At 41.2% G+C, this 27,970-nt stretch overlaps 2 protein-coding genes across 3 annotated transcripts; one reads left to right on the top strand and one right to left on the bottom strand.

Moving 5' to 3' along the window:
• Window positions 1-949: 949 nt before the first annotated feature.
• LOC108707836 (nectin-1) lies at window positions 950-27,970 on the bottom strand. Of its 2 annotated transcripts, XM_041581444.1 has the most exons (9): window positions 27,624-27,961; window positions 25,995-26,333; window positions 23,382-23,585; window positions 18,919-19,158; window positions 9,021-9,086; window positions 7,908-8,025; window positions 7,135-7,246; window positions 4,040-4,108; window positions 950-1,666 (listed from the first exon to the last, which is right to left on the bottom strand). In XM_041581444.1, exons 1-9 carry the CDS (start codon window positions 27,706-27,708, stop codon window positions 1,562-1,564), a joined length of 1,338 nt encoding a protein of 445 aa, XP_041437378.1. In that variant the 5' UTR covers window positions 27,709-27,961; the 3' UTR covers window positions 950-1,561. The 2 variants fall into 2 exon arrangements, with proteins under 2 accessions (XP_041437378.1, XP_041437379.1); XM_041581445.1 differs by lacking the exon at window positions 7,135-7,246 and having other exon boundaries at window positions 1,555-1,666; window positions 27,624-27,970.
• LOC121399800 (lamina-associated polypeptide 2-like) lies at window positions 11,148-13,515 on the top strand. The gene is made up of 3 exons (XM_041581446.1): window positions 11,148-11,837; window positions 11,926-11,979; window positions 12,055-13,515. Exons 2-3 carry the CDS (start codon window positions 11,933-11,935, stop codon window positions 13,331-13,333), a joined length of 1,326 nt encoding a protein of 441 aa, XP_041437380.1. The 5' UTR covers window positions 11,148-11,837; window positions 11,926-11,932; the 3' UTR covers window positions 13,334-13,515.

The following is a 27,970-nucleotide window of genomic DNA, read 5'->3' as shown; positions in this document are numbered from 1 at the left end:
CAGCCTATCACCCATAATATAGAAAATACCAGCGTTTTTTGGGACTTAGAAAAAATTTTGACTTTTTTTCAAAAAATCCCTATCTACTCTATTGCGCTTCGCCATGTCTGAGGTGGCGAAGGAAGTCTAGCGTAAAAGGTAGCGTTCAGTACACTGCGCAAGTTAGTGAATTTGCGTAGTTACGTCACTAGCGAAAATTCGCCTGGCGTAAGGGTGCGAAGTAACACTAGCGAAACTACGCCAGCGTTCGTTAGTGAATTTGCGCAGTAACGAAAATGCCAAACGCTAGCGAATTAACGCTAGCGTTCGGCGCTTCGGCGTTTAGTGAATTTGCCCCAAAGTGTCCAAATTTTATTGAATTTTGTAGGACAACCCCTTGCGTAGTAAATTTGTTCCAGGGCTGGTTATGTTTGTTCCACCAGAGCTTTCCAATAACTGAGCGTAGGAGGGTTCTCATCTTTCCATTTTATGGCTATTGCCTGTTTTGCATGGAACAGGAGAAAGGTGAGCAGAGTCCTTTCTGTTCTTGAAGTTGTCCTATCCTGTAGGTAGTTGAACAGTAGCACCTTAGGGTGGAATTCCACTGGCATTGCCGTAAGTTGACTTATATAATCAGCTATTTCTGTCCAGAAGTGTTGGATTTGGGTGCATTCCCAAACCATGTGATAGAAATCTGCATTAGGGCTTTTGCATCTGTTGCACTTGTCCGGGAAAGCCGGGTTCATTTTATGTAGAATATAGGGGGTATAGTAGGCACGGTGTAAGTGCTTGTATTGGATAAGTCGGTCCCTGGATCTTATTAAAGGGGTAAGAGAATCAGCTAGTAAATATGTCCATTGCTCTATTGTAAGATCCGGAATGTTAACAATCCATTTCTGCAGCATTTCCTGCCTTGTGGTTTGGTTTCATGGTTTATTATTGATAAATAAGGGCAAATCATGCATTCTAGTTTAGTCAGACTTTTTTTTTTATTTAAAAAATCCGAAAATTTGGATTTTGATAAATAACTTTATTGTCCGCCCTTCAGTGAGTGCTGCTGCCACTTTATATGCCACTATATACGTTGGGCAACAAAACACCACAAAATATTTTCTGATTTTCTAATACAGTTATTCCAACACAGGTACTAGTAAATAAGAGGGTATTTATAAGGGATGCACCAAATGCACTATTTTGGATCCTTTGGGAAAGATTCGCCCGAATACAGAACCGAATCTGAATCCTAATTTGCATAAGCAAATTAGAGGTGGGGAGGGGAAAACATTTTTCGTTTTGTTTTGTGACAAAAAGTCACACGATTCCCCTCCCTGTCCCTAATTTGCATATGCAAATTATGATTCGGTTCAGCCAGACAGAAGGATTCGGCCGAATCCAAATCCTGCAGAAAAATGCAGAATACTGGATTCGGTGCATCCCATCCTTTATTGGATTAAGCACTTCCCACTGAAGTCAGTGGGAACTGTGAGTGGTTATTGGGTTGATAATTTTTTACAAATCTCATTGTAAGTTAGTCTGTGTATGGTCAACTTTAGCCTCCCCGAATACAAACGTCGCCCTCCGCCTATGAATCTGTCCACAGTTTTCTCTTTGGAGGTATTTTTCCGTCATCAGTTTTTGAATGCAGTCTTGCTTTGGACTTTGCAGATTTGGGGGTCGATGTGTTCTCCTGTAAAGTAAAAGGTACAAACACATAATGGAACTGCTGTAAAAATGTGGGTGATTCACTGCTGGTTGTAGTAATTTGTAGTAATGTGTAGCTCCGTGTTCTTGTTCATCAGACCATAATGTATTTATACAGTGGAACCTCAATTTTACATCCCCTGATTTTAAGTTTTCCCTCATTTTACATTGTTGTTTTGTGGTCCCGCCTATATATTATACATAATACATTTCCCTGATATTACATTTTCCTGGATTTCTACACCATTTTTTCTGGTCCCCTTAAAAAACGTAAAATGGGGGGGTTCTACTGTACACGTTTTTACTACTCATAGTTATTTCCATTGTGGCCAGTTGGGAATTTTAAATTGTGTCTTAAGTTACATCTATAAAAGTTCTGAGTGGCAGATCAACATTTTTCTGATATTTACCAGAAAAAATAAATTCTTATCTTGTGAGCCCAGAGGCCCCTAGATCCGTTTATATCAATGTGTTTTATTAAATCAGTTCTATCAGGGCATTTCATAGAACCCTAAGGGAACCTTAAAGGGGTTGTTCACCTTTCAGTTAACTGTTAGTATAATGTAAAGGATGATTTCCTGAGAAAATTTGCCGTTGGTTTTCATTTTTTATTTGTAGCACACTTAGGGGCAGATTTACATATAGTCTCGATATTCGACTGCCGAATGTAAATCCTTCGACTTCATCGAAGTCGTAGGATTTACCGCAATTAGTTCGATCCAACGAAAAATCATTTGATCGAATGATTAAATCCTTCGAAGGATTTTAATCCATCGATTGAATGATTTTTCTACTACCAAAAAAACATAGGAAAGCCTATGGGGACCTTCCCCATAGGCTAACATTGCACCTCAGTAGGTTTTAGGTGGCGAAGTAGGGGGTCGAAGTTTTTTTTAAAGAGACAGTACTTCGACTATCGAATGGTCGAATAGTCAAACGATTTTTAGTTTGAATAGTTCGATTCGAAGTCGAAGGTCGAAGTAGCCAATTCGATGGTCGAAGTAGCCAAAAAAAACATTCGAAATTCAAAGTTTTTTTTTTATTCTATTCCTTCACTCGAGCAAAGTAAATGTGCCCCTTAATGTTTGTACCTGTGAGACTGCTGGGTAATGTAGTCCCCTGTGACTTCCACTACAGTATAGAGGAGGAGCTAGAGGAGCTTGCAGTATGGAACGCATTTTCGGACATCCTGCAGCGAAATACATGTCCTTCATGCAATGTCCTATGCCTTCAGAATGGCGCATCAGTTGCTTTTATTGTCACTCCTCGTCCAAATCTGCAGTCACACCTCCGTCCTCTACCCTCCCTTCTCAGCCGTCAGTCATACGAACTCAGTCTTCTGCCCTCAGCCTTCCGCCCTCAGCCCTCCATCCTCCTCCCTCAGTCATCTGCCTTCCGCCCTCGCTCACCACTTTAGAAACTTATGGATAAGGCTGTCAGCTGAAAAGAGAGATCTAATGGGGGAGTGCTGAGTAGGGAGGGTGAAGTGAAGAGGGTCGAAGGAAGAGGACTAAAAGGAAGAGGACTGAGGGTGAAAGGCTGAGGACTGAGAGCAGAGGATGGAGGGCGGAAGGCTGAGGGCGGAGTTTGTATGACTGACGGCTGAGAAGGGAGGGTAGAGGACAGAGGTGTGACTGCAGATTTGGACGAGGAGTGACGGTAAAAGCAACTGATGCGCCATTCTGAAGATTTATTCAGCAGCTCTCCAGTTTGCAATTTCTTCAATCTGGTTGCTAGGGTCCATGCACCATGGTAACCATGCACTGATTTGAATAGGAGACTGGAATATGAATAGGAGAGGCCTGAATAGAAAGATGAGTTATAAAAAATACAAAGAAAAATAAATCTTTAGCAGCCTTACAGAGCATTTGTTTTTTAGATGGGGTCAATAAGCCCCTTTTGAAAACTAGAAAGAATCAGAAGAACAAGGCAAATAATTCAGAAACAATAAAAAAAAAAATAATGAAGACCACTTGAAAAGTTGCTTAGAATGGGCCATTCTTTAACATACTAAAAGTTAACTTCACGATAAACCACCCCTTTAAGCAGAATTTGCCTTGACGGGAGAACGATTTTTATAAATGTGCCCATTAGTGTGCACAGACTTTGCTATTGAGTAACTCCCTATCATTCCTTTTCACTGTATTTCACATTATGAGTAAGAGGAACATACAGTATGAATACAGGCCATACAGTGTGTATCAGTGACTGCACATGAATAATTGTCCTGAGTGACTGCACAGAGCCGACTGCTGAAATAAAGAACTTGGTGACTGTTGGTTCAAGAGAGGAACTGACAAGAGATGGAGCTGGTCCAATGATACTGCTACACACACAACAATCTAAATCTGTCACTTACTATATCCTGATTGTGTCTTTTATTATTTCTCTTTGACATTTCAGATCCTGGAGTACTGCTGATATAAACCTGTAAATCAAATAAGGACAATTAGTTATTATATATATGAATATACAGAGCTGACAGGACTGTGGAGACAAACTGGATGAATCCAAGCCAAATATTTTGGATTGGGAAAAGAATGGCCCCAAATTGGCTACTGGTCCCCCCACTCTTGGTGTAGGAGGCCATACTGGGGCACATGCTTGTACATAATCAGTTAGTGTTTTGACTTGCTCAATAGGTGTATGACATGGGACCATGTGATGCTTATTATGCCCCAACATGGCCACCTACACCAGGAGTGAGCCTCTGATGTGGGGGATGGGAGCACACAGTACTTATTTGGGAGCAATTCTTCAATTGCTATTGTTATATTTCCTATTTTAGTGAAGTGCATTGAACAGGACATGATAGGGTTGCTGTGGGCTCCTATGGTGATCCTGCAGGATAATACATTTGGAGGGCAGTATCTTCTCACTCATCCCTCCAAAGATATTTTTTCCCCCAGTATTTCAGTCTCAACGGAATGTTGCGTTCCCCAAAGCTAGAATTGCTGAATTATTGAAAAAGGCCAACTGCTAGCGTCAGTGTCCCTTTAAGGAGCTGCAAGTTGATTTAATACTGAGTTTTCATTCAGCTTCAATCTGTAAAAATCACCTTTCCGCAAAGCAATGCCCCAGGTATTCACCCTGGGGAAGTTCTTGTACAGTATCTTTATAATCCTATTTTAGAATGCTATTTAAAAACCTGCGAAAAGTTATTTATTTGATTTATACAGTATATGCTTTGATCCAGAGGCAGAACAGAGAGAACAGGTGCCCAACACAAGGATACAAATGGGCATATCTATAGTTTTTAAACTATAACAAAGATAAACATTCCATTTAATATTTTCTCATACATTTTCAATAAAAAACATAAAGACCCTGGGCACATGCCTCTTCTGCCTGCCCCTGTTTCTGCCTACGATCCTTAAAGGAGAATATCATTTCTGTTGATTCCAGCAGTGCACAGTAGGTGGCAGTATTTTTGCAGAATATATAAGTGATAAAGTTCCATAGCAGCTAAATACTAGAATAAAAACAAAGAGGGATAAAATCAGTGCCTTTTTATAAGCCGATCTACAGGTACTACTATATGTCAGTTTTGGGATCAACTGAGTAAACATGGTTTACTCAAACAGGTTTTTTGGATTTTGATAAATGTGCCCCTTAGGGGCCTTAGGGAAAACTCGACTTTTAAGAGGAAAAAAAATACTTGAATTTTTAGAGATTTATTATACCCTAAAGCTGCTAAAAATCTGAATCCGAAAATACACCAGCGAAAACCTGTCGAGCTCATGTCGAGCGGAGAGTTTGCTATTTGAGTAACTAACTATCACCCCTTTTTATTGTGTTTCACATTATGAGCAAGAGGAACATACAGTATTAATAGAGGCCATAGAGTGTGTATCAGTGCAAGCTGCGCATAAGCTACAACCCCAGAGTTCTCCAGACTAAAGGGCACCTATTGTAAAAATGTCGTTTCCCCCACTGGAGTTGTGCAGTCTGTATTTTGGAGTGGGGAAGGAACAGATCAAAAGTCCTTAAAGGAACAGTAACACCAAAAAATGAAAGTGTTTTAAAGTAATGAAAATATCATGCACTGTTGCCCTGTTCTGGTAAAACTGAGCTGTTTGCTTCAGAAACACTACTATAGTTCATATAAACAAGCTGCTGTGTAGCAATGGCGGAAATTGAAAAATGGCTACATGGCACAGGTTAACTAATGGATAACAGATAACACCATTAGACAGACAGAGCTTATCTGCTATCTGCTGTGTAACTTGAGCCTTTTCTCCTTTGAATGGCTGCCCCCATTGCTACACAGCAGGTTATTTATATAAACAATAGTAGTGTTTCTTAAGCAAACACAGCAGTTTTACCAGTGCAGGGCAACACTGCATTATATTTTCATTACTTTTTTATTTTTTGACGTTACTGTTCCTTTCATTACACTTTTATTTTTTGACGTTACTGTTCCTTTAAGCATCTCCACTCTATTTCAGTAATCCTAGGGGTGCACAATCAATCCTCAGACATTCAGGAAACTTGAAACCCTAGAACCATGGGGCTTAAATGAAGAGAATGACTTGAGCCCTATTGCTACATGATTTTACCTCTTTTTATTGATTATTTATGTTTTTATCTCTTACAGCTGTACTTATTCTAGACATCTTGTCAAGCATTCACATTAGTATATTGAGCAAATGTTTTTGAGATTGATACGGACACTTGGGGGCACATTTACTATTGGTCGAATATCGAGGGTTAATTAACCCTTGATATTCGACCCTCATAGTAAAATCCTTCGACTTCGAATGTCAAAGTCGAAGGATTTACCGCAAATGCTTAGATCGACCGATTGACGGAAAAATCGTTGGATTGAATGATTAAATCCTTCCAATCGAACGATTCAAAGGATTTTAATCCATCGATCGAAGGATTTTCCCCATAGGCTAACATTGGTGCTCGGTAGATTTTAGGTGGCGAAGTAGGTAGCCAAAGTTTTTTTTAAAGAGGCAGTACTTCGACCATCGAATGGTCGAATAGTCGAACGATTTTTAGTTCGAATCGAAGGTCGATGTACCCAAAAAAAAACTTTGAAATTCGAAGTATTTTTTATTCTAATCCTTCACTCGAGCTTAGTAAATGTGCCCCACGTTGTTAATATGTTACAATTTTTTTGATTTGTGGAAAGGCCACCAAGGCCCGGGCCTAGGGCGGCACAAATTAGGGGGTGACATGCCGCTCGGCGGCTTACATACTTTTATACATTTTTAACCAATATTGTAGAATTTGGCACACAGGAGATTTAAATCCTGTAACCAGAGGGTTGCTCATTTGCAGATGAGTAGGGAAAGCAAAAGTGAGTCGAGCGGGAGCATGGGGGCAGATGGACCATCCAAGGGGTACTTGGCTTTGGGGCACCTGGCTGACAAATCCGGACCTGATCATCTCAAAGTATTTGATTGCTTCCTGTAGGAAGGTCTTACCCACACAAGACATACTTACCTTAGTGGTAGTAGGGGTCCCGTTAAGTTTGTTTGGTGTCCCATATGTGTGGGATTCAGATTCAGATTTACATTCAAGTTTAGCCTCTTTCAGTGGCTGTGCCTTTTGAGCTCTGTTTGGTGGAGATAATGAAAGGCTATAATTTCAGTATCACAAGCAATCCGTTTATCCTATTATATACACAGTGCTCTGGCACAGGTACTGATACTGTGTAATATGTAATAAAGGTGCAGGAGGCCAAGCTGAAACACATAGTGCCAGTTTCCTAAATATCAATTTGCTCTCCATGTCATTTATTTCATGGACTATTTCTTGTGACTAATATTCTGTCGGTGTTGAACAATAAACAGATTTCACTAAGGAGCACCTGTTAATATCTGATCAAAATTCTTCCTTCTTGATACCTTTCCCTCTATTTTTCCACTATTCCTGAGATTTCTTATAGGGAAACTCTGCACAAACACTAGTTTTTATACAGGTATGGGATCTGTTATCCGGGACCTGGGGTTCTCTGGATAACGGATCTTTCTGTAATTTTGATCTTTATACCGTTAGTCTACTAGAAAATCATTTAAACATTAAATAAAGCCAATAGGCTGGTTTTGTCTCCAATAAGGATTAATTATATCTTAGTTGGGATCAAGTACAAGGTACTGAGCAGAAAAAAATGTTAAGCTGGGAAAGTTCACTTATACATATTGTAGTACGAAATATCTCAGAAGAAAAAAATTATTGATTTTTGTGAAAATATGTCGCAGATGTCTGTTACTTACTGCCAAGCTTTTCTTTTCCAGATAAGGAAACACACAGGGAGCAGGACAAATGCAAATGCAACAATTACTATGGCTAATCGGACATAATGGCTGTCTTGCTTTTTAGTTTTTTCGTTATCTAATGGGAAAAAAACTAATGTTAACAAATTGGTTAACATCAACATATAGTTACAGAATATGGACAAAATTCTCCCTAATTCAGTAACCATCGCATCAAAGAAACAGTTGGCATTTACCAAATTATGGAAATCGTAATAATGGAAGGAAATGATTTATTGGTTGATATTTGTTACTCTGCTGGGACAAATCTTAATAGACCTGTATGTGATCCTATGGTTGGACTGGGGTCAGCCAACTCTGCCTGATTTATGCCTTTATTTGGGTGGCAACAATTTGCTCATATATCTTTCATTTGGCAACCCCCACCAAAACAGTGGGTATCCCCATGCATGGTCAGTTTACAAGACCCTGATAAGAATTAGGAGAGGGATGGGGCAAGTATATTGCCCTAAAATAATTATTGCCAGATCTTGTAGAGAAAAGGCCTTTTTGGGTTTGGGTCCCCATTTAGCTTATAAAAAATTACTTTCAGCATGGGGTTGCTTTAGTCAACCCCACAATTAGTAAACTATAATTCTAGGGGTAAAGCAAACTATAGATGACACTGTACTCTGCACCTTTATTTGGCTGCCCCTTGAGTTAACAAGGGATAGGGCAGACACTGATCAATACTATTAATAACTAGAAGCCCAAGGACAAAGAGATATAGTAGACTGGCCAGACCCCCCCCCCACAAGTGCATCGTAATTTACTGATGCTATATATATTTTATGATGAACAGAAGATAAAATGCTTACATGGATATTGGTCAGGATTTACATGCCCCAATGCACTTTGTATCCAATTACTATATGACAGTTGGAGTGGGGATATATTGACTGCTTCTGTTTTCCATCTAATGGCAGAAACAGTTAATTCACCCTGTGTGGGGTTCTACAGTATATGTAGCATACGCCAAGTTCATGGTGAATAATATTTGAGTGCATTCAAAAACCACTTTATTTGGGGGGTTACTGGCCCTTTAAAACTTAAATGAATTCTGTGAGCTTTTACCTAAAGAACGTTTGTGTGGAATCTGAGAATTCTCCTCTTGAGAAGTACTGGACTGTCTTCTTTCACCTAAGGGATCAAGTTCAATCAAATAGAATAAATAATACTGCTGTGTATATAGTTGGAATATATATAATTGCTGGGTGTTGTTGATCTACTTTTACAGCTTTGACAATTATTGTATAAACAACAGTAACCCAATCAGGCTTTCTGCAGAGCAACATATTCACCAGGGTTTATTAACATAGTTATATAGTTAAATTGGTTTGAAAAAAGCCATCAAGTTCAACCCCTCCAAATGAAAACCCAGCCCCATACACACACCCCTCCCTACTTTTAATTAAATTCTATATACGCATATCTATACTAACTATAGAGTTTAGTATCACAATAGCCTTTGATATTATGTCTGTCCAAAAAATCATCCAAGTCCCTCTTATAGTCATTAACTGAATCAGCATCACAACATCACCCGGCAGTGCATTCCCCAACCTCACTGTCCTGACTGTGATGAACCCCCTACTCTGTTCCTTTAAATGAAACTTCTTTTCCTCTAGTCTGAAGGGGAGGCCTCTGGTACGTGATTCTCTTTATGGGTAAAAAGGTCCCCTGCTATTTGTCTATAATGTCCTCTAATGTACTTGTAAAGTGTAATCATGTCCCCTCGCAAGCGCCTTTTTTCCAGAGAAAACAACCCCAACCTTGTCAGTCTCCCCTCATAATTTAACTCTTCCCTCCCTCTAACCAGTTTAGTTGCACTTAGTCTCTGCACTCTCTCCAGCTCATTTATATCCCTCTTAAGGACTGGAGTCCAAAACTGCCCCCATACTCCAGATGAGGCCTCACCAGGGACCTATAAAGAGACATAATTATGTTTCATCCCTTGAGTTAATGCCCTTTTTTATACAAGACAGAACTTTATTTGCTTTAGTAGCCACAGAATGACACTGCCCAGAATTAGACAACGTGTTATCTACAAAGACCCCTAGATCCTTCTCATTTAAGGAAACTCCCAACACACTGCCATTTAGTGTATAACTTGCATTTATATTATTTTTGCCAAAGTGCATAACCTTGTCGGATTTTCAAATAAGATGATTATTAACTATAAGAATATTCAGGTTTATTAATGATAACGTATGATTATTTTACTCAATAGAATACATATTCATGATTGATATTATGCATATTTGATTAATCATATAGTGTTGAGAAATGAATGTTATATTTTGTTTTATATAAATTAATGTTTAGTTGGTAAGAAACTTCGGTTCTGAAAAGGATGTTTTATCAGACTCCTAACACAGGTGTATAACCTTTGTGCTTAAAGCAAATCTCAAAGGTTGTATAATCCTTGGTGTCTGTGTGAATAAGATGAGAACACCTTGAAGGATTTTACAAACTATCCACAGTATAGAGCACACCTGTTTGAGAGGGTAATAATTAATCAAAGACCAGACCAATTTTGAATGGCTAGTGTGTTCACAAGTATATTATATGTACCAAAAGTATTAAGGAATCATAAAGTATTGTTTCAGTCTCAGACAATGTCAACAGTAATGTTTAACACCAGACTAAGGAGGTCAATGATTGACATTTTACAAAATATTTAGATTAGATGGTGATAGTTTAACTTTTGGAGACTACTCTTCAATTCCAATTGGTTAGTTAATTAATCCCAGGGGTTGAGTTTTAGACAGAAAGGAGGGATAAATTAGGAGACACTGGGGTACTGAAAAAAAAGAAAAAAAGAATTAAAAAAGAAAAAGAAACTAAAGAGGATAAGAAAAGGAGGGCTGACTGAAGAAGAAAAACTCTACATCTGAAAGAAAGAGAAGGAAAGAAATCTAAAACTACTTGGAGACTCTCAACTATAAGAAGACTCATTCTTCAACTAAAAAGAAAAGGACCAGTGGATTTTAAAGATCTAGAAAGTGAGATCAGGGTGACATCACAGGCCAGTGAAAACTCTACATCTGGTAAATATAAATTTTTGTTATACTTTTTCTCGATTAAGTTGTATGCTTGGATATTTATTATTCCTATGTGTATTATAGTCATACCCTAAACATTGACTTTCCCAGAATTGCAAACTGGGAATAATCTGTTTAATTTGGGTCCATTTTTTCCCATAGTCACCCATGCCAGCATTCACCAATGGGTTAATTCCCCTGCTGGCCAGCGGACAGGACCTCCCACCAATAGTTCAAAGTTCTCCTTCCTCCCTTACCCTCTTGTCTTTTTTGTCCTGTCCGGGCCAGGGAAGGATCTATTTTTAAGAGATTAAAGAAGATACTAATAGGAGGATGAGAATCGGTGCTGTGAAGCCTAGAAGCTCCCCTTGTAGGGGTCAGCAGGGGCTAACTTACGTAATCAGGGCTCTCCTCCCGTGTTGCGGGTCAGGGAGTTCTGGGCAGCATGGCAGCGACACTGTGGCTCTTGGCGTATCCTCCCGCATGGCGGGTTAGGTGAGTGCCAGAAACGCTGGGGGAAAGAAGCCGGCGCGAAGGAGAGGTAAGCCGTGTGTGCGCATTAGCGCTGAGACGAAGGGCGGATGTGACGTCAACAGAGGAAGTGGCCGGACGGCCATCTTGGTTGAGGGCATTAGCGTCCCTCGTAAGTGAGCGCGACTGGAACCAGAAGTGCGGCTTCTTGCCTGAGGGCAGCGTTTTGACCCGCGTGAGCCTATGTGATAACAAGGGGCAGATAGGAAGATAATATTGTTTTATACAGAGTGCTGCCCCTTGATTTAAACAGCAAACACTTCCTGTGGGTGCCATTTGCTTCTCAGAATCCTGAGCTTTCAAGGCATCGATACAGGTAGGGTGTGTGTGTGAGTTTCAGCGGTTGATTCCTTGTGATATATACAAGAGGAATAAGCTGATGTCATTGTCTGCTCTCTTATTAGTTCACCAATGGAACCTGGTATGACGGGAAAAGCCTCTCACCCCAAAGGGAAAAGGTGAGGTGGATGAGAGAGAGACTATTGCAAGCAGGGGGCGCAGGTAATAACAATGTGTTATTTTGTTTTATGCAGCCTTCCTGCCGCAGACGCTAAAAAAGACAAGTCTCCAGACAAATCAACAGCCTCTGCAGAAAAACAACAGGAGCCTGGAACCTCTCTATTATCACAGGAAAATCAGTTATTTGCAGAATCCTTGGCCTCAGTAATTAAACAGGCAGTCATACAGGGATTTCAGGAGGTATCGAGTTCTAAGAAGAGGACGAGACACTCTCATGGAAGACAAGGGGAGCCTTTGTCTGATATTTCAGAAGGAGATTTGTCAGATGACTCGGATGTGCTGTCTCAAGCAGGGTCGGAAGAGGGAGAAATTGAGTCAGAGGAAGAATCCTCTTTCGATTTAGCAGTAATTGATCCGTTAATTAAGGCAGTTAGGCAAACCCTAACCTTTCCTACAGAATCAGCGAGGGTATCGGCAGCGGATAAATTATTTCCCTCTTCGAAGAAGCGATCTGTGTGTTTTCCGGTGCACTCGTCTATAAAAGAAATTATCCAGACGGAATGGAAAAAGACAGAGAAAAGGGCTCAGACAGCAGGGAAATTCGGAAAAAAGTATCCCTTTGATGAGCAGGACTCAAAGGCCTGGGAGTCTCCACCAAAGGTCGATGCGGCTGTGGTTAGGTTGGCTAAGAAGACCACCTTACCGGTAGATGATGCGACAGTCTTTAAAGAACCAATGGAGAAGAAGATAGAATTTAATTTAAGAAAAGCCTTTGGATCAGCAGGAGCAGCCTGTAAGCCAGCTGTGGCTTTAACATCTGTATCTAGAGCCTTGAAAGTGTGGCTGTCTGAGCTAGGAGAAGCTATATCATCGAATGTAAAAAGACCTAAACTGCTGGAGATGTTAGCAGACTGCAGAATGGCAACGGAGTTTATTTCGGAAGCTTCAATTGATTTAGTGCATTTTTCAGCTAGATCTATGGCGCTATCCGTAGCAGCCAGGAGGGCACTATGGCTAAAATCTTGGGCAGCAGATACGGCATCAAAAGTAAACCTGTGTCAGTTACCTTTTGAAGGAGAGATGTTATTCGGAGAAAAACTGGATGCTATCATTAAGAAGGTGTCGGGAGGTAAAAGTGTATTTTTACCTCAAGAAAACCAAGCCAAGAAACCCCGCTTTGAGTCAAGCTATAACAAGCCGAAAGATAAGTCTTTTAGGGCCTCCAGACAGTATAAGCCCGGGAGAGAATATTCCAGGCAATCTTCCTGGAGAGCAGGTCGGCCAAGTTCCAGAGGCACATCTAAGAGACCTGGGTTTTTTTCCACCACCCCTTCCACTTCAAATCAACAATGAAGGTGGCAAGGCCCAGATCATGGTGGGGGGCAGACTAGCCGAATTTTCTCATGTCTGGGCCACGACTATTCAGGACGTATGGGTACAGAAAGTGGTTCAGTCAGGATTTCTACTAGAATTCAAATCCGTACCCAGAAACAATTTTTTCATACAATCCGTCGTCAAGGCGACAGAATTGGACAGGAAGAGGGCTCAGGATTATTTGAACCAACTGTTCGATTCAGGGGCAATAGAAATCGTCCCTCCTCTGGAAAGAGGCACAGGATTCTATTCAAAACTGTTCCTGGTAAAGAAAGCTTCGGGAGCGTTAAGACCAGTGTTGGACATGAGAAAGCTGAACAGATTTTTACAAGCAAAAAAATTCAAGATGGAATCATTGACGTCCATCATGCAAGCCGTCTCAGTGGGGGATTGGCTAACGAGTATAGATTTGAAAGACGCTTACTTTCATATACCAATTGCAGAGGTGCACAGAAAATACCTAAGATTCGCATTAGAAGACGTGCATGTGCAATTCAGATGTCTACCTTTTGGCCTAGCACAGTCTCCAAGAGTGTTCACAAAGGTTCTTGTGACACTCATTGCGGAATTAAGAAAAGAGGGAGTATCAGTGTACCATTATTTGGACGATATTCTGGTAGTGGCAAGTTCAAGGACAGAGGCCGAAGTTCATACTACCAAGGTAAAAGAGTTTATGCTGAACCATGGATGGGTAGTGAATCAAGAAAAAAGCAATTTACTTCCCACCCAGTCTCTTCAATACTTGGGAGCCCTCTTTCAGACAGAACAGAACATGGTCAGCTTACCTCTAGACAGACAGCGCAAGGTGAGCGAGTTAATAATGGATTTCAAAAGGAAAAGGACAGTCTCTGTGCAACATTGCCTGAGGGTAATAGGTTCTATGGCGGCGACAATTCAAATTGTGAGGTGGGCAAGGTGGCATTTAAGGCCCTTGCAGGTTTTTCTTATAAGAAAGGTAAAGCAGCCTCACTTACATTTGCAAGAAAGAGTGGTGGTTCCACTAGAGGTCAAAGAAACTCTGTCCTGGTGGTGCAAGCAGGAAAATTTAGCAAGAGGAATGCCGCTAGAAGATCCACAGTGGGTGGTAGTGACCACCGATGCGTCAAATGTGGGGTGGGGAGCCCACATAGGCGAAACGTTTATTCAAGGCACTTGGAGGGCAGAGAATGTGTCCTCAAATATTCTCGAATTAAGAGCAATAAGAAAGGCTCTTCGAATCTTCTCTCACCTACTAAAAGACAAACAAGTGAAAGTAAGAACAGACAATACTACGGCAGTCGCTTATATTGCAAAGCAAGGAGGCACCAGGAGCAGAACGTTATTGGAAGAGGTAAAGCCACTATTTCAGTGGGCAGAAGAGTGGCTGGAAGGGTTAACCGCCATTCACCTTCCAGGAAAAGAAAATTGGAAAGCGGACTTCCTCAGCCAGTCAATAATAGATCCGGAGAGTGGAGCTTACACATAGACATTTTCGAAGAAATTGCAGAGAAGTGGGGACATCCAGACATAGATGTCATGGCAACCCTACAGAACAGAAAATGTCTTCGGTTCTTCTCAAGGTTCCCCTGCAGGGATGCAGAGGCAGTAGATGGCCTAAGTCAGAGTTGGTCAAAAGATTTAATTTATGTCTTTCCTCCATTTCCCCTAATTTGGAGAGTTTTAAAAAAGATAAGATTGGACATGGCAGAGGCCATCGCGATAATACCCTTCTGGCCCAGGAGGCCGTGGTTCCCGCTGCTCCAGAAGCTAGCCATAGGAAAGCCGATAACAATTCAGAAGTTCCCAGGCTGGCTGTCGCAGGATTCCATACAGTTTCAGGAGTACAATCATCTGTCTTTGATGGCCTGGCGGTTGAGAGGGAGAGATTAGAACGCCTCTCGCTAAAAGATGAAGTCATAGACTTGTTGCTGAAGTCAAGAAAAAATAGTACTTCGCAACAGTACTACAAAGTTTGGGACAAATTTGTATCATTTGTTGTGGAGAAGGAGAAGGATCCGTTGTCTCCATCATCTACGGTTGTGTTAGAATTTCTGTTCTCTGGATATGAGAGGAAATTACATTATAACACATTAAAAGGTCAGGTGTCGGCAATTTCAGCCCTAACTGGGAAAACATGGGCAGAAGATCCTTTGGTTAAGAGATTCTTCAATGCTTTGATGAGAGTAAGACCTATGAAAAGGGATTGTCGTCCACCATGGGAATTGCCTTTGGTATTAAAGGTTCTCACTGAGTCTCCATTTGAACCATTGGAGGAAACATCATTGTGGAACATGACATTGAAGGTGGTACTCTTAGTGGCAGTAACTTCGGCTTGCAGAGTAGGAGAGTTATCAGCCTTGGCTGCATCGGAGCCACACACAGTAATTTTCGAAGACAAGGTGGTGTTAAAACCTGCTTTCGGATTCCTGCCTAAAGTAATTTCGAAATTCCATATGGATCTGGAAGTTATCTTACCTTCCTTCTTTCCAGATCCACAGTCTGCGCAAGAATCAGTGTGGCACACACTAGATTTGGTGAGAGCTATAAAGATTTATTTGAAAAGAACAGAACTGTGGAGGAAATCTGATCGATTATTCATAGTTCCTAATGGAGCAAGGAAAGGACAAGCGCCAACAAAGAGAACAATTAGTTCCTGGATTGTTGCAGCTATAGCAAAAGCGTATAATGTGGCAGGAAGGAGTGTTCCTAAGGGGTTGAAGGCCCACTCTACCAGGGCATTGGCCAGTTCCTGGGCGGCACAAGCCAGGGGGTCGCCAGAGAACATCTGCAAATCAGCAAGATGGTCGTCCTTTAATACTTTTGTGAAGCATTACAGATTGGACGTGTTGTCCTCTCAAGAAGCTAAATTTGGGAGAAAAGTGTTGCAATCTGTAGTTTTTTCTGATGATTAAAAGTTTTCTGTTAAACGCATATTGTTTCCCGCCCTCTATTTTAAGCTTGGGGATTTCCCATTGGTGAATGCTGGCATGGGTGACTATGGGAAAACAGGAAATTGTTTATACATACCGTAATTTCTGTTTCCTGGTCACTTCCATGACAGCATTCACCGGGGAGTTTCCCACCCTGTATGGGGACAGCTTTCTACTAAGACAAGAGGGTAAGGGAGGAAGGAGAACTTTGAACTATTGGTGGGAGGTCCTGTCCGCTGGCCAGCAGGGGAATTAACCCATTGGTGAATGCTGTCATGGAAGTGACCAGGAAACAGAAATTACGGTATGTATAAACAATTTCCTGTTATTTTTTATTAATATATATATATATATATATATATATATATATATATATATATATATATATATATATATATATATATATATATATATATATATATATATATGCATAGAATGGACCAGCACACCGTTTTCTTCAATCAAACGTGTTTATTCAATACACACTGTGCATCCAACGTTTCGGCCCGCATCCGGGCCTTTATCAAGGATAAAGGGCCGGATGCGGGCCGAAACGTTGGATGCACAGTGTGTATTGAATAAACACGTTTGATTGAAGAAAACGGTGTGCTGGTCCATTCTATGCATGTATAAAGACTTTGACCGAGCACCCGGCCTGGAGAAAAAAGTGGACAGAGTGCAGGTGTTTGTACTATTATATATATATATATATATATATGATATCCAAGTTAACGATTTAATGGGGGAAATAGGAAAATTTAAGGACAGAATTCCTTAGCAAATCAGAATCAGTCACATATTCCTCCTTTGATTCCAATACCTTATTATTAATAAGAGTGTATATTGTCTTGTGGATGCTCGCCATATTAATGATTTTGGTCTTATCAATTAATATCTGTTGATAAATTTTATCTTGTGTTTATATCAAGAAGTATTTGGTGGATTTTAAAAGAAGTGATAATTTGATTTGTTATTATTATATATAAATAAATTAATTTTGTTAAATAGTTGTCCTGATTTTTCACCCTTTGTACCAATTGATTGGAAAGGCTCGATATCGAATTCATAGTTGGGCATATATTATTTAAGACTCCTCCTGTTTATTACTTATAAGGAGCCTTAAATTCTTTTAAATAATTTTATATAATTTCATTAAATATTCGCACAAATAGCCCGACAACCTGCATTTATCAACATTGAACCTCATCTACCAGTTTGCTGCCCAGTTTTCCAACTTAGACAAATCACTGTGCAAAGTGGCAGCATCCTGCATGGAACCTATAGTTCTGCACAATTTAGTATCATCTGCAAATGCCCACTTTCAATGTACTGTCAATGTACTTTCAATGGCCACCTCCAGGTCATTAATAAACAAGTTGAAAAGCAAGGGACCTAGTACAGAGCCCTGCGGTACTCCACTAACAACACTGGTCCATTTAGAACATGTTCCATTTACCACCACTCTTTGTAGTCTATCTTTTAGCCAGTTCTCTATCCAGGTACAAATACTATGTTCCAGGCCAACATTCCTTAATTTAACCAGTAACCTTATGTGTGGCACTGTATCAAATGCTTTAGCAAAGCTAAATAAATCACATCCACTGCCATCCCAGAATCAAGGTCCCTGCTCACATGAAAAGAAATTAAGTTAGTCTGGCACGATCTATTACTCATAAAACCATGCTGGCATACACTCATAGTATTATGATTTGCTATGAAGTCCAGTATGTTATCCTTTATTAACCCTTCGAAAAACTTTCCTGCCACTGACATCAGACAAACTGGCCTATAGTTTTGAGTCTGAGAACAGGATCATATTTTATGAACAGTGGCACTGATTAACTATATATCAGTAATAATTCAACACAAATGAATATATATTTATACAGTGAAACCTCAATTTTAAGTACCATGATTTTACGTTTTCCTGCATTTTACATTTTTTATTTGTGGTCCCACCAATTTACAATGCATTTCAATGGTTGCATTTCCCTGATTTTAAGTAATGTTTTCCCAGATTTTACATCAAAATGTTTTCCTGATGTTCCAAAAACGATTTTTTTTCTCTATGAATGTTATTAGTAGTAAACTAAAGAGGTTTAAAATACTAACCAGATGTATATTTTGCTTTGGTTCTGCCTGTAAATGGTCAATTCCAATTTGTCTGCCCCTTATACAATCCTGCACCAATCACTTATTGCTTTCGTTGTTTATGTGACTGACAGAGAGTCTTGCACAGGCCCCCCATAGTGTAACATTAACGCTGCAATGCTCAACCCTTGTTATTAACAAAGTAAATATTGTATCTGAAAGTAAAACAGACTCCTGTGCTTATATCCTTTCAGTATTTGAAGAAAAAGTTACTTTAACACATTTCCCTGATTTCAAATTTTCCCTGATTTTACATAATTTTTTCTTGGTCCCCTTAAAAAACTACTGTATATATAAATAATAAACTACTGTATATATATATATATATATATATATATATATATATATATATATATATATATATATATATATATATATATATATATATATATATATATATATATATAATAGGTACAGAACTCACCTATGACTTTATTCTTTAACTATATATCAATAAAAATTTAATAGAAATAAATATATATATAAAATAGGTACAGAACTCACCTATGGCACCGGGGTTGATTGTGATATGACAGATGATTGGTTTATCCTGTGCCGATAGCCAGGCCAGTGAGTACCAGCGAGTACTTGTGACAGTTGTGATATCACCAGTTACTTTTTCTTTATATTCTGCACTGACGGGTTTCCCTTCATTCTCCCACATTATATAAGGTTTTGTTTTGCCAGATGCAGAACAATTTGTAGAGACAATTTCCTCATCGTCATCCAGATCATTATGTTGTTCTAAATGGAAAGGAAAGGGTTTGTTACATCCCGTTCCCCAATGTCCTGTCTGAAGTCTGTACAGCTGGAAAATATCAGTTTATTGGAAAAGAGAACAGTACTGTGGTTTGAGGAAGAAGTGGTATTCATGATGGGGTCTGTCTTAAATTTTAAATAGCTGAATATATTTAGCTATTTATTTCCTTTAAAATAATATACAATTTTTCATTATGTTGACTGGCCAATTGCACACACTTACCCAATGGTTTTGGAATCCCCCATGACGCTTAAATTGTTAAGCTGGAATGTTCGTGGCCTTAATAACCCTATTAAGCGTAGGTTAGTGCTCAACTATGTATGGGGCGGATATAATTCTTTTGCAGGAGACCCATTTGGAGGGTAGGAGAATACTCGGACTCAAAAAGCCCTGGGTTGGTTGGCATTATCACGCTACTTACAGCTCCTTCTCATCTGGTGTTGCTACCCTAATTTCCAAGCAGGTTCCCTTCCAACTCCTATCGTTAAAATCCGATCCTAGGGGTAGATTTCTTTTTGTACATGCAAACGTTCATCATAAAGAATTTGTGATTGCCAATTTGTACATCCCTCCGCCATATGACTCATCATGTATTTCCCAACTTACTCAATTCATAGCTCAATTCCCCCATGCCAAGGTGATAGCTGCTGGGGACTTCAACTCCCTGATGGACCCGGCCTTGGATAGATTGCGTATCCGTCCTAGTGACATTACAGACCCTCAATCCAATCTAGCCTCGCTTACTAGCAATGTGGGCCTTGTCGAAGCCTGGAGATTCCTTCACCCTGGTCTTAGACAGTTCTCCTGCTTCTCGTTGTCCCATTCAGTACTTTCCAGGATAGACTTGGCATTTGTCAATGACAAGGCCCTCTCTGACTTACATTTAGTGGAGTACCTTCCTAGGGGTATCACTGACCATGCCCCCCTAGAGATACAACTTAATCTACCAAGTACCCAGAGTAGACCTCGCTGGTCTTTACACCCTCTGTGGCTCTCAATCCTTAACAATGACAAAGAACATGCGGCCACTATACAAGAATTTTTTCAGTTAAATCAGGGCTCCGCTGACATTAACATTGTTTGGGACTCGTTTAAAGCTAACCTTAGGGGGTACTTGAACAAAGAAATCTCCTCTTACAAAAAACAATCCAGACAAGCCCAGCAGGCATTGGAGGGTGAAGTCCAGCGCTTAGAAGCCGCTCTCTCAGATAACCCTTCCCCGGCGTTGGTAGCCAAATTGAAGCTGGCCCAGGGCAACTATGCAAAGGCAATGTGGGAAAAATCCCAATACAAACATTTGTTTGCCAAAGTCCGTATCTTAGAGCAAGGTGAGCGGGCAGGTAGAATGCTGGCCCTGCTCAGCAGAGCGCAGACTACTCCCCCCACAATAGCGAAACTCCCAACGAGCTGACTCTGTTATCACCACAGACCCCACTGAAATTAATCAAATCATGACGACTTTTTACACAGATCTCTATAGTTCTAAACTGCAACGCGGGGAAGAGGGGCTGGACCAATTTCTCGATGGTTTGAGGTTTCCTACCCTAACTGAAGAATTTCGACTGTTCTTAGACCAGCCTTTGTCACTAATTGAAATACAGGAGGCCATTGACTCTTTCCCTGCAGGTAAAGCTGCGGGCTCCGACGGCATTCCGATTGAATTTTATAAAAAGCATGCCCATTTACTAGCACCGAAACTTTTAGAATCCTTCAATAACTCCCTTACAGTCCAAAGGCTTCCTGCCTCCATGTATGAGGCAACGATTGTTCTTTTGCCCAAACCTGGCAAGGATTTAACCTCACCTGAGGCCTATAGGCCAATATCGCTTTTGACAACAGATGTTAAAATCCTTGCGAAGGTCCTGGCCAGGAGACTGAACCAAGTTATCACCCACATAATTACTGAGGACCAAACCGGTTTTATCCCCCACAAAACCACCGCCCACAATATTAGAAGGCTGATGCTTAATTTGTCTGTAGACCACTGTAATATAGGTCAGAGAGCAGTTGCTGCTTTGGACATTGCCAAAGCTTTTGATACAGTTGAATGGGTGTACTTGTGGCGTGTCCTTAAAGCATTTGGTGTTGGCCCTCATTTCACTTCGCTAGTTCAACTTCTCTATAAGACCCCGGTGGCATCCCTAAGACTCAATGCCTCACAAACTGAGAACTTTACTCTAGCTAGGGGTACACGCCAGGGGTGTCCTCTGTCCCCCTTGTTGTTCGCCTTGGCCATCGAGCCTCTTGCTTTAGCAATTAAACAAAATCCACGTATTATTGGCCTACGTCTGGCAAACAGAGAGGAGAAGGTGCAAATGTATGCAGATGACACTTTAGTGTATTTGGGTGACACACACGATTCATTGACGGAACTTCTGATGCTAACTGCAGTCTTTGGACGTATTTCTGGCCTTAAAATCAACCCCTCTAAATCTACACTTTTTCCAATAGACCCCTTAAATGGTCCCCTGAACCCGGATTGTGCAAAATTACATTTGGTTGATAAATTTACATATTTGGGAATTCACATTGCTACCCCTGTATCGTCCTATTATATTCTAAACATTGCGCCTTTACTCTACTGGGCTCAAGCTAAATTTCAGGCATGGGAACTTCTCCCTTTGGGTCCGACTGGGCGCATACAACTTATAAAGATGGTGATTGCCCCGAAAATTCTTTATGTACTGTGGCATGCGCCTATTAAGATTCAAGCCCCCTTTTTTGCCCACTTAACGTCCCTCTTCCGGCAATTTATTTGGGGGAACACCAGATGCAGGCTGTCCATTAAAACATTGCAGCGACCCAAAAATGATGGGGGCATGGCCCTCCCAGACATGTATCTGTATTACCTCGCGGCCCAACTCTCACAAACCCGTACTCTGAAAAGCGCTCTGCCTGAGGACGCCCTATTTCAGCTATGGCAATGTTTATTGAAATCTGATCTCCCCCCTTTCTATGCCATTCTGGCCCTGAACCTGTATAAGACAAAGCAGTTGGTGAGTGATTGCTCTCTGGTAGAATCGCAAAAATTCTGTTTGCAACGGTCTCTCCAACTGGTCCATCCAGTAGTACTAGAACTGCAAACCCCTTTATGGTATAACAGTAAACTTGCTCCTCTAGACAAGCTGTCCTCTCTAAAAGAGTGGATCCAGGCGGGGATTTGGTCTGTAGGCCAGGTTTGGTCCGACAATGGTATGGTTCTCTTTAGTGAGTTAAGGCAGTCCTATTCTCTGCCCAATTCTCAATGGCTAATATACCACAAAGTGAGAGCTGCGCTTTATAGACTGAATGCACCCAAACGTCTGCAATTTGGTACTTCTTCCATAATGGAACTACTGATTTCTGAGAACTCCCGGCACTCTATCACTCTTTTCTACAAAGAACTACAAAATTTGGTTTTGCGGAAAACTTCTATAAAAGCACGGGCGCAATGGGAGCGCTCCATTGATTATATTACTGACGATCAGTGGGTCCAGGTGTTGTTAACCCCTCTGTCTATTTCACCCATATATAAAAACAGAATTTTGCAACTGTACTTGATACATGGGGCGTATTATACCAGATCTCGGTTGCACAGGATCAATCCTGATATTCCGGATACTTGTGTTAGGTGCAATGTGGCGGAGGGAACTTTACTACATACGTTCTGGTCCTGCCCTGTATTACAGGATTATTGGGCCAGGATACAAACCCGTATTACCACTATCCTAGGCTTTGAGATCCCACTTGACCCCAAGTGGTATATCTTAGGTATGGACCCCCCTAACCAGCTGACTCGCCCTGCAAAAAATATACTACATAAAATTCTATTTCAAGCACGTAGACTCATAGCACAAGTTTGGAAATCTCAGCTCCCCCCTCTATATGCGGACTGGGAAAAATCAGTTCAAAACATGTGTAATGTAGAACAACTAATTGCTAGGCGTAACAAAACTTCTGACAAATGTATGGAAATATGGCAGCTGTGGATCCTGGAGAATGTATAAATTCTTATGCTTATTGTATGTTCTGAGACAGGGAGAACTTGTTTTTTCTGTATTGATGTGTCACTGCTGCTCTTTATGACTTGATAACATTGTATGATTCTGTACGGTTTAACATACCTATGTGTGTAATTTCTTTTGACTGTACCAAATAAAATTCTCATCTGAGTTAAAAAAAAAAATAATATACAAGTAGTAAAACAAAAGTCTTGTATAAGATTTACCTGTAATATCCCGTTTTTGTCTGCCTGTCCTGGGCAACTGGAAAGTACAGGTCACATTCTCTTCTGTAAGGGTGCCTTTCCGTATAGACCCTGTTATTCCACCTTCTGACTGTGTTGCAGAATCAGTGTTGATATCGGGGGGATTGAGAGTGATATTGAGAATATGAGACCCAACAGTAGAGCAAATACATTCTCTGCCTGAAACTGAAGCAAAAAAAAAAAAATGTAATTAGAGACTTATTAGAATTCACTTTGGTTCAGTTGGAATCATAGGCGTCAGAACTGGGGACACAGAAAGAAATCATCAGCGCTCAGTCTAACTCACACTGTGGCATTGACCAGCTGCCGTAGACACCACTGTCCCAGTGCTCAGTCTAACCAACATTCTGGAGTTGACCAGCTGCCGAAAATGATAAAAGCCAATATTTGTACACAAAGAAAAAAAGAAACTGGTGAGAACAGAGTTTCTTGCCCCCCCCCCCGGAATTTCTTCCCCCAGTTTTGTTAGCTGTAAGCAATTGGCTGCATATACGGAAACCATTTATGTGTAAGGGTTACAGCGTGGAACCGCTGTGATAGTGGATAGCCATTCCATTGGGAGAGGATATGGCGGAAGCCCAGGGGTGTACCCATAGATGATAAGGGAGGCAGACATGGTGAAAATAAAGCAGGTTTACTTGGAGCTTGCAAATAACACAGGAACAGTTCAAAATAAGGTAATTACCAGGAAGGTGAGGATAAGGAAACAATGCTGGAACAAGGCAACACAGGAGCTTGGAATCCAGGAGCTTGGGATACAGGTAAGGAATCACAGGAACAAGATACAGCGACCAGATACAGGATACGAATACAATTAATGACTCAGCCCTGAGCAAAGCTCAGGGCGGGGTTAATAAAGGGACGGTAATTGGGAATGGGAAACACATGAGGGTAAACGAGGTGGGTGGAGAATGGGGAGGAACACACTAGAAACTGACAGGTACATGAAACACAAGACACACAAGGGTAAGGATCAGCCTCAAAGAGCCGCCAGTGGCTCAAAAGAACACACAATGTCCAGAATCTGGGAAATAAAGGTTTGAGTCCCGGGCTGATCCTTACATTATGAGGGCTAAGGAGGGAGGGCTGGACACAAAGGACTGAAGAGGGGGGGCTGAAAACAAAGGATTGAGGAGGGAGGGCTGAATACAAAGGAATGAGGAGGGAGGGCTGAACACTAAGAATTGAGGAGGGAGGGCTGAACACAAAGGACTGAGGAGGGAGGGCTGAATACAAAGGATTTAGGAGGGAGGGATGAGGAGGGAGGGCTGAACACTAAGAATTGAGGAGGGAGGGCTGAACACAAAGGATTGAGGGGTGAGGGCTGAACATGAAGGATTGAGGAGGGGAGGTTGAACACAAACGATTGAGGAGGGATGGCTGAACATGAAGGATTGAGGAGGGAGGGCTTGGGGCTGAACATGAATGGCTGAGGAGGGGGGTTGAACATTAAGGATTGAAGATTGAGGGCTGAACATGAAAGACTGAAGAGGGAGAGATGAACACAAAGGACTGAGGAGGGAGGGCTGAACAAGAAGGACTGAGGTGAGAGGACTGAGGGGAGGGAGGGCTGAACACGAAGGAATGAGAAGGGAGGGCTGAATGTGAAGGACTGAGGAGGGAGAGCTGAACACAAAGACTGAGAAGGGAGGGGTGAACACAAAGGACTAAGGAGGAAGGGCTGAACACAAAGGACTGAGAAGAGAGGGCTGAACACAAAGGACTGAGGAGGGAAGGCTGAACATGAAGGACTGAGGAGGGAGGACTGAACACGAAGGACTGAGGAGGGAGGGTCGAACAAGAAGGATTGAGGAGGGAGGGTCGAACAAGAAGGATTGAGGAGGGAGGGTTGAACACGAAGGATTGAGAGGAGGCCAGAGGAGGGAGGGATGAACATGAAGGAATGAGGAGGGAGGGCTGAACACAAAGGATTGAGTAGAGAGGGCTGAACACAAAAGACTGAGGAGGGAGGGTTGAATGCGAAGGAGTGAGGAGGGAGGGCTGCACTGATGGTGTCTGTTTCCTGTCACAGCTACTCTGCAGATTCCCTCCTCCCGGAACTGATAAGTGCAGCAGTATAAAGGTAAGTGGTTTTTTTTATTACTTTTACTGCCTGCTGGCACTTCCTGCCTAACTCTTCCCATAACTCATTTCTTACAAACATTTGACTAGTGTTTATCCCACAGTGACTATTAACTCTTTCCTTCTGTGAATCTGTCACTGCTATGACTTCTGGTATTTATACATAATATTGCCACTGTGCCATCTTGCTATGACTTCTGGGGGTATACAGAAAATCCAGGGTTAAAGATCTTAGTACAAGTTGATCCAGAGAAAGGTCCAATTGTATCTTGGAGAGGCTACGAGCACCACTTATGGTTGGAATCATGTTCAGAGCCCTGTCCCCTCGCAAGGACCTTTTCTCCAGATAAACAACCTCCTGCCTTCAGTATTCCTTATAGTTCCGTTCCTTATACAGAGCCTACAGGGGGTGCACAAAGCTTTTGCCATTATTTTAGTGAGACTAATATCTAAATAAGCAAGAGGGGCAAGTGAAGGCTTTATTTAACTTACCCAGGGTGGGGAGACAGACTTGCCCAGTGTAGGCTCCGTGCTGATACACATTGAAGACACAAATATAACAGGCTTCATCCTCCTTTGTCAGTGCAGAAATCATCATGGATGACATTTTTGGGCTTGTGTTGAAAACCTCTACTCGTTTGTTAAAGGGGCTCAGTACCTTGACGCCATACTTGTTGCTGTAGGTCGCAATGTTTTCTCGGAAGCCATCTTTACTCCTTTGCCAGGTCACCTGCAGCACCTCAAAGGATCCTGGGAGTTGGCACCTCAGTGTAGCGTTACCCCCTATAATGGCAGGTCCTGAGAATTTGCATTTTACTCCAGGCTCAGATACTGAAAGAAATATTGCACTGATTTAGAGACAGGAATTTAAAGATGGTTTAATAACATTTTATTTTAGAGGCACCAATTCCGGTATTTGGTTAAGACTTTCGCTGAATTGCAGGATTTGGATTGACAAATAATAGATAGCACTCTGGAGAACCAGTATCCATATTTAAAAAGTTACTTTATTTAGAAAATGCACAACATGTTTCGGATCTGGGTGATCCTTCCTCAGGTGCTAATATACAAGATACATGAGGTAGGATCACCCAGATCCGAAACATGTTGTGCATTTTCTAAATAAAGTAACTTTTTAACTACGGAAACTGGTTCTCCAGAGTGCTATCTACTATTTGTGGATATTTGGAAGGCCTGGTAGTGCCTTACTCTGAAGTTGAAACCACTGAACAACTCAGGATCAATTCATCCTCAAAGCAGGATTTGGATTGGCATTATCCCTTGTATCCCTGTATAACTCAGCCTGCAGTCTTGTGCCTTTATATGGTCACAGAACAACCCCTGAGTGACTTCTAATATCCTTATCATTTACAGTAGGGGGTACATTATCCCTTATAATACATGAGTGATACTCAGAGTTCCCTGTATAACTCAGCCTGCAGCCTTGTGCCTTTATATGGTCACAGAACAACCCCTCAGTGACTTCTAATATCCTTATCATTTACAGTAGGGGGTACATTATCCCTTATAATACATGAGTGATACTCAGAGTTCCCTGTATAACTCAGCCTGCAGCCTTGTGCCTTTATATGGTCACAGAACAACCCCTCAGTGACTTCTAATATCCTTATCATTTACAGTAGGGGGTACATTATCCCTTATAATACATGAGTGATACTCAGAGTTCCCTGTATAACTCAGCCTGCAGCCTTGTGCCTTTATATGGTCACAGAACAACCCCTCAGTGACTTCTAATATCCTTATCATTTACAGTAGGGGGTACATTATCCCTTATAATACATGAGTGATACTCAGAGTTCCCTGTATAACTCAGCCTGCAGCCTTGTGCCTTTATATGGTCACAGAACAACCCCTCAGTGACTTCTAATATCCTTATCATTTACAGTAGGGGGTACATTATCCCTTATAATACATGAGTGATAACAGTAGAGACTGATAATCCATTTCTGAGACAAACAAAATTGCCTATTTAATGGAAATCCCTTTTCTCAGGGTACATTGCTGAGAGTACAAGTGCAGGAGGAGACCAGTTGTGGGAATTATATACAGAATATGTGACACCTGCACAGTCAGTTGTGGGTACGACATACAATTTCTTACCTGCAGTATGAGCCAGACACAGTAATATAACAGAAACCTTCTGGAAGGGAAACTCTCTCCTTAGTGAGATCCCGTGGAGGGACATAATGGACTCCACACGTCTTGCCTCATGTAGAAAGAATTTTTCCCGCCAGAACTACTTTCACTTTCATTTATGAGATATCTGGGCTGACTGACATTAACTCTGAACTGCACACTGGTCTGGGACTGTACTTACTGAGAGGATTTATTTCTATTTAATAGGAAGAAAATAATTTAATATTGAAGAACATACAATTATGAAAGAAAATATACTTTCCTGGTCACTCAGCATTACAACGGGGAGGCCCCTCCCATCCCTGCCCCCA

Source organism: Xenopus laevis, chromosome 2L (assembly GCF_017654675.1).
Source record: "Xenopus laevis strain J_2021 chromosome 2L, Xenopus_laevis_v10.1, whole genome shotgun sequence".
In the NCBI taxonomy this organism is placed as follows: Eukaryota; Metazoa; Chordata; class Amphibia; order Anura; family Pipidae; genus Xenopus; species Xenopus laevis.
The sequence above is the reverse complement of the archived record's forward strand: the minus strand, read 5'-3'. Positions and strand labels throughout refer to the sequence as shown.

Excerpts from the sequence above, each read along its gene's own strand:
- LOC121399800 (XM_041581446.1), top strand. The coding sequence starts at position 11,933 with ATGGAACCTGGTATGACGGGAAAAGCCTCTCACCCCAAAGGGAAAAG. Across the intron at positions 11,980-12,054 it reads TCTCACCCCAAAGGGAAAAG|CCTTCCTGCCGCAGACGCTA; the intron begins GTGAGGTGGATG and ends TGTTTTATGCAG.
- LOC108707836 (XM_041581444.1), bottom strand. The coding sequence starts at position 27,708 with ATGTCCCTCCACGGGATCTCACTAAGGAGAGAGTTTCCCTTCCAGAAG. Across the intron at positions 9,087-18,918 it reads AATCAACCCCGGTGCCATAG|GTGAAAGAAGACAGTCCAGT; the intron begins GTGAGTTCTGTA and ends TTGATCCCTTAG. Across the intron at positions 7,247-7,907 it reads TGGAAAAGAAAAGCTTGGCA|AGCTCAAAAGGCACAGCCAC; the intron begins GTAAGTAACAGA and ends TCCACCAAACAG.